The 10,941-nt window shown below is 48.2% G+C and overlaps 1 protein-coding gene across 1 annotated transcript in view; it reads left to right on the top strand.

The window, feature by feature from the left end:
• Window positions 1–2,877: 2,877 nt before the first annotated feature.
• Window positions 2,878–10,941, top strand: part of LOC104620701 (serine/threonine-protein phosphatase 2B catalytic subunit gamma isoform) — a gene marked incomplete at its 5' end in the record, with an annotated part of 26,562 nt that continues 18,498 nt past the window's right edge. The window contains one exon of the mRNA XM_010286996.1: window positions 2,878–2,908. Coding sequence (XP_010285298.1) covers window positions 2,878–2,908 — 31 coding nt within the window. The remainder of the gene's footprint in view (window positions 2,909–10,941) is intronic.

The raw sequence follows: 10,941 nt of genomic DNA, 5'->3' as shown, positions 1-10,941 counted from the left end.
GTAGTACCATTTTTTGTGTATGAAACTTCCCAGAGCCAGGTTTCTTTGTAGCCTGTAAGCAGAGGTGTTCTGCTGCCGTGCTAAATTAACGGAAATGCCACTGCTGGTGGCAAAACCTAAACCCCGACGCTAGCCTTGGGTACTGAAACCTGTTTAGAAAACTGCGATAAGGTGTCAGGGAAAGCAGACTGGGCTGTCTTTTTATTTATTTCCTCTGAGAATAACACCAGGTGCCTCAGATCGGTGCTCCGTCCCACCTCTCAGGAGGTGGGACGGAGAGGAGGGAAGGTCTTGCCCCTCTGGAGCCTCCCGTGTTTAATATGCTTTTTCTGTTTCCCTGCTTTCTGGATATCAGCTTGTGAAAGGTTAATCCCATTCCCTCCATTAAAGGCTGTGCTGGCTGCTCAGAGGGCCCATTCTGTAGCAATTAGAACAAATGAGCCCCCATTAAGCTCGGTACCGTGCCGAAATAGTATTTTTCATTTAATAAAAGAAGGCAGAGTTGAGAGGAATTTGTCTCCTCAAGCTGTAATGTTTTTGGTGCTCGTTTGGTTGCATGGGCAGGAGAAGGCAGGCTGTTCCTTAGGAAGTAGGGCAGGGTGCTGGCTTAAAATAGCAGTGAACGCTGGGCTGCTTGTGATGAAGGGAGCTATTTAGGTAAATCCTGGGGTCTCGGTGGGGGCAGAGCCGCCTGCTAATCTAAAGATACTCCTTGGAGACCTATATTTGTCCGGGATCCTTCCCGCCTTGGCTGGTTTTCCAGGTGTTCCCTGTTCAGTCCCTTGCACTCCTCTGCAGGTTGGGATGGCGGGTGTGTTTACTAGACATACAGTGCATTAATGTCTTTGGATGGTAATGGAATTAGACATCATTAAGCAGCAGGAGCGAGGAAACAGGCTACGTAAAGGCATCAGCATTATCCTATAATGCAAGACTTGGCTCTGAATGGCTCTCGGAGGCCGGTCTGCCAGGCTCGCGGTGCCGAAGAGGCATATGCCGATGACACTTGAGAGCCAGGTCAGGTGTACTGGGGAAACCCTTCAGGGCAGGGAGCTTGGTGCAGGGGCACTGGGAGGGATGGGGAGCATCTCTGCACCCACAGCAACTCTGGTTAGGATGGCATGGACCAGAGGTGAGATGCAGGATGAAGGGTGAGCGCTCCTGGGTGCAGAGGGTGCTCAAAAGCAGTAGGAAAAAGACATCTCCATGCAGCTATTAAAGATTTTGCTGGCAGGGAGGAGAAGCGTCACGTTATCTGGGCTGCACACTGCCTTTAGACCTCCAGCCTCCGAAGCAAAACCTTGCTGCTGTCTCTGGCTGCAGCATCTCCAGCTATGAAGCCTTAATAGGATCTCGCTGTGTTTCCATTAGGAGCAGAGGTGGATGCGAGCGTGTTGAGTAATGCGACCTCCTCCAGCTGGGAGCCTGGGTACGCTGCTCTGAGGGCTTGTGGGGTTTATCTCTCCAGACGTCTACATCAATCTCCTGGCTTCTGAGTGCTTCCCCCCTTTAGCAGTGGTGGTGGCTGTAAGACACAATGTAAAGCACTTTCCCTGCTCCAGGCTGAATCTGGTGAGAGAGCGCAAGGATCTCCCCTGTGTCAGACAAGTGGTTTGGGGTGAATTTCGGGAAAACGGAAGCGGTGTCGACAGTGATCCCGCTAAGAGTCTTCGGTTCACTATCTCGATTTAGAAAACATTTGCTTTTATCAATTACAGGGGGGTAGCGAAGGTGGTAAAATGGCTTCTCAAACAGCAGTGAGAATATGGTCCCAAAGGTGATGCCTCAGACATAGATTGCAAAGGTTTCCTGGAGGAAAGCCCTAACAGCAGCGCAGAGGACTGGTCTTGCTGTTTCAGTGATAACTGGGGCTCCTGTCATCGAGCTCCATCCCTGGCACATGAAGGTCTGTGAAGCAGCTCTGAATTCATTTCTAGAATTTATTTAGCCCATTTATTGGGCAACTTACTCTTTGGTTTGCAAGAAAGCTGCTCTGGCTGACCTCCAGCGTGGCTACCGGGAAGGTTTTAATTAGTTCACAGCTCCCTTCAGACTGCCTGCACCTCTGTGTGGTTATAAGGTGATAATGTGGGTATAAATGTCAAACACTGGAGTAAGCGCATCGCAAGGAATGTTTTAACCAGCGCTGTTTTGATCCAGTGCGAATGCAGCTGGGGTTGAAGCGTTAAGGCGTGAGATGGGAAGAGGAGAGAAACCGAGATCCGTATTGTGTGTGAATCGGTCTTTTTGCTGCAGTGCTGATTTTAAGTGCTCAAATTCTCCGTTATCGAGGCATCGATTGCCTTTTGCTGGATGCACTGAAACAGTCACTTCTCCAGGGGCCTGCAGGCTGGGCTCTGCGTGCTTCCGCCACGGTGCTCGGGCTCCAGCGTGAGTGTTTCTGGGTGTTATTTTGTTTAGGTTTCCCATGTGGAGCAGCCCTTTCATGCCTACGACGTCGCCTGAGCGAGATCTTGAAAGTACGCAATGTGCAAAACTGCGTCCGCTTAAAGTAGCTTTAAAACTGGAGCCAGCACCCCCTCCCCTGCCGCTGCTGGTGGTGGGGTCAGATTTACATTTACCAGCAGGTGGGGGATTTGCCTTTGACACAAAGACCCCGCTGTTCTTGTATTAATGATCTATTAGTGGATGTGCTGGCAGCTTGCTAACCTTGCGAAACAGGTGCTGAATTTCCCTGCCTGCTGACATCTAGGAATCCCCTCCCGTCTCCTTTGGTGAGCTCACTTTTTTAAGTAGCTGCAGCTGTTTGCTGTAGAACTCGCTCTTTTTCTTTTCCTTTTTTCTTTTCCTTTTTTCCTTTTTGCTCAAGCTTAGCAGCGACCCCCTCGAGTCAGCTGAGAGACCGTCCCACCGAAGGACCCGGTGAGAGGAAGATGCCAGGTTTGCTGTGGGTCGGTGTGCTGTCGAGTGATTATTTCAGAGGAATACTTTTTTTTTTTAACTGCTGGAAAGTCTATAGAGCTTGAGGGTCTCAAAGAGATTTTTTTTTCCAGGCTGGCATTGAGGGCTTATGTCCTCTTCTTGACAGTAGCTCATGAGTTGGCACTTGGTCAATGTAAGGAGCCCGTGTCCCTGGCAGAGGACTTGAGTCGGGGCAGATTGTCTCAATGACAATCCCAGGCAAATCCACATCCGTGCTGGTCATAACGAGATGGACCTACACATAGCAATGCAGGTGCTGGAAACTTGACGGACCTTGCAAGCAAGTACAATTTTAATGTCTGCATTGCTCCCGAGGAGGCTGAGGAAATTCAGTGCCCACCGAGTGTGTTTTTGAGACTGTCTCTGAGCTGCAGAGCTCTTTGGCAAGAGCAAGACTAATGCTGCAGCACGGATCTGGGTCTCGGCTGAGGTTCGGCTTTGTTTTCGGTGGTGGGGCAGGAACCCTGGCATGAAGAGCCAATTGACACCGGGACGGCTTTGCGGATGGCTCTCCTGGCTGAGCGCTGGGTGGCTGATGTGCGGTGACAGTCTTATGTCACCTCTGTTCTAATTAAATACTCTTGGTTTTAATCTCACCTGGCTCCTTAAAGAGTGTGGAGGGGGAGCAGAGTGCCAGTTCCACCTCGTGGGTCAGCAGCCCGGCAAGAGGCCATCGTAGCTGCCTCTGGGCTTGCCTACCGTGGGAAACCTTGGTGTGTGGTGAACTCTCCTTGAGTAGCCGTGGTTTACTTTGGCAAAGGCACCTCTTTTTTACCTTAGTCTGGTAACGCTATTTACCTTCTGCGCTAGATGTTTTGCCAGCAGAACAACAGTTTAAGGATAATTACCTTCTCTCTCTATTAAAGTTTTTAGGAGTCCATGAGCACGGTTCAGGTAGCTATAAGGTTTTGGAGGCTGCATGGCTTCCAAAATGCACAGATGGACTTTGATTTTAGGTAGCTTTTATGGTTTTCTAGCCTCTTGGCTTTGCACTTAGTATTTCTGCGGGTCCGTGGGAGCTTTAAGCGTGGCCTGGGTTATGCTCGTTTGGCACACATTATGTTTGTATTTGTGTTTTGATGCACAGGACTGTCGCTTGCTTTTTTTTGGAATGAAACACACCTGGCTTCTGCATAGACTGTGTGTGCCAGATTCTAGTAACTGAGAGTCAACGTGGCCTTAAAATTTGGGTGTTACTCCTTGAATGACTGAAAGGTAGTTGGTAAAGACAGATTTTCTGATGGGAATGGTTCAGTTGATTAATCTTTCTCAGTTTTGCTCGACGAGTATCATGATGACTGTCTCTTCCCCTTCGAAGAAATCATTCAGCTTGATAGAATTTGACGTATCATACAGATATTTTTAGGGTTATTGTCAGGAGATATTCTGATTGCCCTACAGAATTTAATCTGGCTCAAGGTAAGGAGCAGAGCGAGCTCTCTGAACCAGTTGCACACTGGGAGGCTGGCTTCAGCTCCAGCAGCACAGCTCTGACTAGTTTTGGATAAAACTGGGGCATTATGAACTGCCACTGCGCTTAATGCTCCTCTATATTTGAAGGAGCTGCCGTTCAGTAGGAATTTATGCTTTCAAAATGGATGAGAAAGATACCCGAAGTCTTGTGTGCCAGATGCCGTCTGTCAATGGGGACGGAGCGCGTGATGGTTCTGGTCGGTGCTCAGTGCAGGAGCTCTGTGGGCCCTGCAGCGTTTTCAGGGGCGAGAAACAAAACTCGGGGTTTTGCTCCGTTTTGTGAGTGCTTGGAGCCTTTGAAACACAGGGTCTCTTACTCATAATGAAAAAGGAAGATTGCTGCCCTCGGAAGAGTAGAAAGAACATGTGGAAGTTTGGAGGAGGACAGATGGAAATGGTAATAGTAATCATTTCTGGCTCTTGTGTTTATGCAAGGGAGGTGTTTGCTTTACTTGGTGACTCTTCTGAGATACTAATGTTATTTATGTTAGCACAGTCCAGGGGCAAGGGGAGAAGTTACTTGTTTTCTCAGGTGGTAGGAGGCTGGAGGAGCAATACATTTGCTTCACTTCGTGATCATTTTGTTTCCACAGAGCTTCTGTAGCTGGAGAGAGCAGTAGTTCTCTGACATAGAAGGGTCAGGATGCCTGTGCCAGCACTGCTTCAGACTGAAAAATGACACAGATTATTTGTCAGGCCTTGGTCCAGGCTTTGAAAAATTGGTATCAAGCATACTTGATACATCTGTGTTTGCAGACTCTCATGTAAACTTGCCCTGAGGCACCCCAGGGGAGAGAAAATTTCCTGCAAACCAGTGTAGGGATTCTTAAAGCAAAGACATCCTGGTGTTTTATGATCAGAAACTTGTACAGAGCGTAATTTCAAGAAAATAAGGATTATTCCATGGAAAATTAGGTAGTTGCTAATAAAAATTGGGACTAAGAGCAGGTTTGAATTTGGCTGTAGCTGCTGAGGTTCAACCCATCCTTGCTTTTGGTCTGGCCCCCTAATAGAGAAGCGCTGAAGCAGGTTGGCTAGAGCGTTGCTGTAGGTAACGCTGGCATCCATCACTTGCCTTCAAGGGTTTATTCCCTGTTAATGACTGTGAAAGCTCTGCACGATCCTGAAACTTAAGCTTTCTGCAAGCACAAAATGGCATTGCTGTGGCATTTCGTTGCTGAACTTCTCCAGATTATTGCCTCTTAGCTGGCTCCGTTTGAGCCCTCGACTCAACTTTGAATAGCTGAATGTAGGTTAGGTGTGAATGGGAATAGAAAGGTCTGATAAAAATAACATTGGGCTATTTGGAAATCGGGGTGGGGGAAGAGAAAAACCCAATAAACCCTGACCTGCTGCTTGTGCTATGCACAGCTCAACACAGGAGGCAGCTTTCTCTCCGCCTTTCAAAGCGGGTTCGGCTGGCTCCCATGCAGACTTTTCACTGTGAATGTTTCTACCTGTGACAGCCAGGTCTGGCTTCCTCGGTGGCCAGATCTGCGTTGTGGCAGATGGACATCTGTCATCCCCAGTCGTCAAACCCTTAGCTGAATGTCAGTCAAATATTTCAGATGCGGGTGGAGAGGGTACAGTAATTGGAAGCTGTTAGTACCTTACGCCGTGTGTCTGAGCATAAGACAAGACAGCTTTTACTTGTGCTTAGTTTTGTCTGAGCTGTACTGGCTGCTTCAGAATGCCCAAAATGTACTTTTTTTTCCTCCCTGAAGTGCATCTGTAACCATCTGCTTGACTATCTATCTGTAATATCATCCATCTGATGAGGAGTAAGCAGGGAAGGGGGCTATTGTGTTCAGTGCCCTTCAGATTCACTCCCAGATGGGTGTCAGGAGTTGCAGTGACATCTCTCAAATTTATTATCGAGCATGTTTAATCCTGGATGGTTTCTTTGGACTTGAAGCCCTACGTGCCCCCTGTGAGAGGACACCTCCTTTTCGTTAGAAACCCAACCACTCAGGGAACAAACTGAGTTTTGCTGTAGCTGCCACTTCAGGCAAATAGCATTTACTCCTTTTTCAGTAATGAATCTCGCTTTGTTGCTTTGTACAGTCATCCAAGGGACTCTCACATATATAAACAATAATTTGAGGATCGCTTTGTTTTCTCTTCCATGGTACTGGCTCTTTCTGGAGGTGCAGATCGGTCAGCCCTGCTCTGTCTGCTGCTACTTTCTCGAGTCCTGGGAGGAGAGGACCTTTCGACCGCTCTTTTATGAAGATGCGCAATAGATTATGTGGTCTGACCCAGCCTGTGCTGGAAGAGCCATGGGGAAGCTTAATAGGGGCATAGCTTGAGTACGGATGTAGAAACACAACACGGGCTTTTTTCCTGGAGGAATATAGTCTCTTTGCACTGAGGGGCAAATGAAAGGGCTGTGAGCACTCTGGTTTTGTAAAGTTGGTGGTAGAGAAGCAGCTTTTTGTCAAATTCTCCCATCCTTAACTATTCATGTCCTCTCGGAGTGCGGCGAATACCCGCTTGCTCCTGGACTGGCAAATAAAATCTGTGTTAATTTTGCAGGACATAGTCTTGCACCGTAGCCTAGCAAAGATATCCCTGTCCTCTTCATTTTACTGAAGTGCCTTGAGCACACCTGACCTATAATCCATTTTACACCTCAAAATTTCACTTGCATTTGTGTCCTTTTGTTTGTGGTTTGGCGTGCAGCGTATGTCCTGTTAGTAGAGTGGGGACTGTAGTCTCAGGAGCAATCCACCGGGTGTGTTTTGATGCCCTTGAAAAATTAAGTCCCAGACCTAAAGATTTCGCTATTTAAACTAGACTGGGTGCAACGTGTGGTTTTGTATATAAAGGGAAGATGGCACGAAGATCACCGCACTTGCTGCTCGCAATGTTGTGAATATTTTATCCATCATTTTTGTTAATTATTTTCTGCAGGCGGTGCATGGGAGGAGCTGAGGATGTTTAGCACACTGTGTCTTTGCGCTGCTTGGGCAGTCTGTGACTAGCCACAGCATTTTTTTTTTTTTGTGAGATAAGGAGTTATTTCCCCATTTTGCAGATAGGAGCAGGAAGTGGACAAGATTCTTCCAACCTTTCTCGGTGCCCTGGGGGTGCGAGATTTCAGGTCAGCTTTTGCTCTGACGGCCGTGCCAGCGCTGCCCCTGCTTTCTGTGAGCCCAGGCTGGCTGCAGGAGCTCCCTTCCTCCGCACCCTCCTGCTGTGCTCGTCACTCCAACAGAATTGAGCATTAATAAGGGTCACATTCAGACCTTTTAAAAAAAAAAAAAAAGCATATTTGTGCGTGAGATAACTGCTTGCATCGAGTTGACTAAAGCCCTTACACAGGTTATGCTGGCTAACAGGATTACTTGCTTTGACAACACTAATTACTTAAGTACTCGTCCTCATCCCCTGCTGCATGGGGGAAATGGGCATCGCCGCGTTTCGGTTTCGCTCAGGCTCCAGTGCATGCTTCTCGTGACTCTCTGGTGTGTGGAGGATTTTTTCACGCAGCCCCCACGAAGCTTTTGAAGTGCTCGACAGCTCTGGGCGCGCCGCGGCACGAGCGTCTGCTCCAGCACTGCACAACCGGCTCGGGGAATTGAGAAATCCTTTTTTGGGGGGGGTAGTAAGAAGCACAGCGAGTAGAAAACTGGCGATGTGGAGCAATCCCTTCCCTAGCGTGAGGTCTTTGCTGTGCGTGTGCATCCCCAGGATGGTGCTGGTCTCTCTGGAGCAGGTTTTTCTCCTTGCGCTCCATCCTGGCTGCGGCTTGGCTGGCAGACAGGCGCAGCAGAGGAGAAGCCAGCTCCGTATCATGCCCAGCTCCTTGTGGGAGTGGAGCCGTGCAAAGCCAGTGAGGGAACTTACATAAAAGTTCTTGGCTGCTTGCATCGGCGTAGCCTCGTACTTTATCTTGCATAACTCTGCTTGCTAGGGCTACCAAGAAAAGGCAAAGCAGACCACGCCAGGAGCTTTTCATGGATCTCTTGTGAATTGTGTGACGGGCAGTACTGCTCTTGCGGTCGTGTGCCATCTGCATTAAGCTCTCTGTCCCAAATTCTGTGGGCTTTTTACTTTGTTAGGGTGGCTCTGGAGTTGGTGGCTGTCTTTGACAGCCTGGGACAATGGGGAATATGGAGCTGAACAGTTCCTATTTCTCTGTTCTCTTCCTTATAAATCATTTGACCTTGAAGTCCTGTGTCCCTTGGAGTCAGCAGATGCTAGGACAACTGCCCAGTTTGCAGAAGTACTTACAAGTCCTTTTCCAGTCAGTTAGTCGCAGGGAGTCCCAAAGAATCCGTTGCCCCTCACTTCAAGTCCCGTGCCCACATTTCCACCCAGCTCCTTTTGGCTTCCCTTGTTCCAGCTCAACCTATTTGTGTCAGACCTGCAGCTTCCCTCTGCCTCCTCCAGCAGTGCAAACGCCGCTGTCCTTACACAGATCCAGAGAGTGCAGGGGGGAAAAAAAAAGGTGAAATTCTGCAAAATGTCGGGTTTTTCATCAGTAACCAGAGGGGTCACTTTTTTTTTCTTTTGGCTGTAGAGATGAGCAATATATGCAGTAAAAAAATGTTGTCCAGCCTGTGTTGGTATAAGCAGGGGTCTTGCTTAAAGCTCTTTAATTGGCAGCTCTGTGGGGAAAGCGCTGTGTGTGCCCTGGACCGTTGAAGGCACGCAGAGCAAAACTTCCAAAGCGGCCGATGAAAGAGGGCTACCTTATTGCGGGCACCGGCTCCCCTTTCATTATATCCGCTTCCTCTGTCCTACATTTCACATTATCTGAAAATTGATGTTCAGCTGCAAAGAATCTCTTGTGCTGCCTCTCTGCTTTTTCTCTCTGTCCCCTGGATTTCCAAGCTAAATAGCTGCTCTATTTGCATTTAAAAGAGGTCGCTTGCATTAGTGTTAGTCACCGTATTATTTGACCAGCACTATCGCTTTGCCTGTTAAATTCAGCATACTTTGGCATATGGGATGTCTTTACTGGGTGATGGATAAGGACATCAACTTCATTTGCATATCAGATATTTTTCTTCTCTAGCTGGATTACAGTTAAGTGCAAATCTGTCTTTCACCACATGACATGATTGCATCAGAAGCGGGAGATGTGGAAGCGATGGCACATTATCTAGTGAGTGGGTTTCGTTACACGTGGCGTGTGTTGGAGGTACTGCTTACTCAGAAGCAGGCTGGCACCAGAATCATTAAAATGGCTGTAAAAGGCCCGTTTACCTTCCAGATTTTGGGATAGTCTGGGGGATGCCCAGCAGAGATGGGGCGGCGGTGCCCCCAAGACCTTTTGCTGAGGTGTGCCCTGTCCCTGCGGCCGGGAGGGTGAGCGGCAGCTCCCCGCGGTACCCGCAGCAGGGTGAGAGGCTGATAAGAGGCTTTTCTCGGGGCTGTGCATGCAGCACGAGTGTGCAACACCCCAGCGCGTGCTCCAAAGCAAAACCCATCCCGACGGCTCATCCTTGTCCGTATGGCTTGCTCCCTCGGCAGGGCTCGGTCGTAATTGGTTTGGTCCTGCTGTGACCTGGGAGTGTTGAAAGGGCTGAACCCAGAGGACTGAGTTGATGCTGGTTATTCGAGATGTTTTGAGAAGGGAATGGACTCCAGGACCTGAGACCATCTCTGCGCTGCATTGCTGCGATAAGATGCAAATTGCTCTGTGGTGTGCGGGAGCTGCCGGCAGCTGGGCCACACGTTTGGGACTGTTTGACAGGATTTTTACTTCCCGTTTTTCTCTTTTTTTCCCAAACATCCAGCCCTCCTCTCTGGAATTTATTTTGAATCAAGACACTCTATAGCCTTTAAATATTATCCTGGGGTCATGTGTTCTCCATCTTTTTCTTTTTGTTTAAATTAGCCAGGCCCAGGAGAAGGTAGATGAGGAAGTCAGATGGTTCTCATTTGTAACTATTATTTTTGTTTCATATGCTTCCTTTCTGCTTGAGGCCACCTTCTCACAAATGATACAATTGCCTAGCATGAAAATAATAACAATGGGTTTTGATGGGGTGCTTTTCCATCTAGAGTTAAAAACCAGGGAATGTGTTGCAAATAGATGAGGCCTTACCTTGCCTTAAATGTTGGATTCCACCAGGATTTACCAACTACTAAGCTTGGGGTTAAGCTTTTTGAAGTGGCCTGTACTGAGAGGTGCAAGGCTGTTGCCTTGTAAAGGCAGCGTCTGCTTTATGGATATGTGCAGTTTCCTGAGAGGTGAGAATTTTACATATTGGTCCTCCTACCTTAATTACTAGTCCCTGGGAACCGGTGTGTTTTCCTCCTGCTTTTGCTGATATTTGCATGCAGTCCTGTTTCAGTGCAACATTACGATGACGACCATCCCCACCGAATTCAGAGACAGCTTTGGTGCCCGCGTTTTCTGCGGATGCATATGGCATTTAGTCTGCATACGGTGGCTTTTTAAACATGCTGAGGGGTGTATTCAGTTGCTCTGGCAGCATAGCTTTTAATCTTTCAGTATTTGAGAGCATAATTTCAGCGAAAGTATGTTTCTGAGTGTATGCTTGTCTTGAG

This window comes from Phaethon lepturus, unplaced genomic scaffold, assembly GCF_000687285.1.
Source record: "Phaethon lepturus isolate BGI_N335 unplaced genomic scaffold, ASM68728v1 scaffold34395, whole genome shotgun sequence".
NCBI lineage: Eukaryota > Metazoa > Chordata > Aves > Phaethontiformes > Phaethontidae > Phaethon > Phaethon lepturus.
This window is presented reverse-complemented; position numbering and strand designations above follow the sequence as displayed.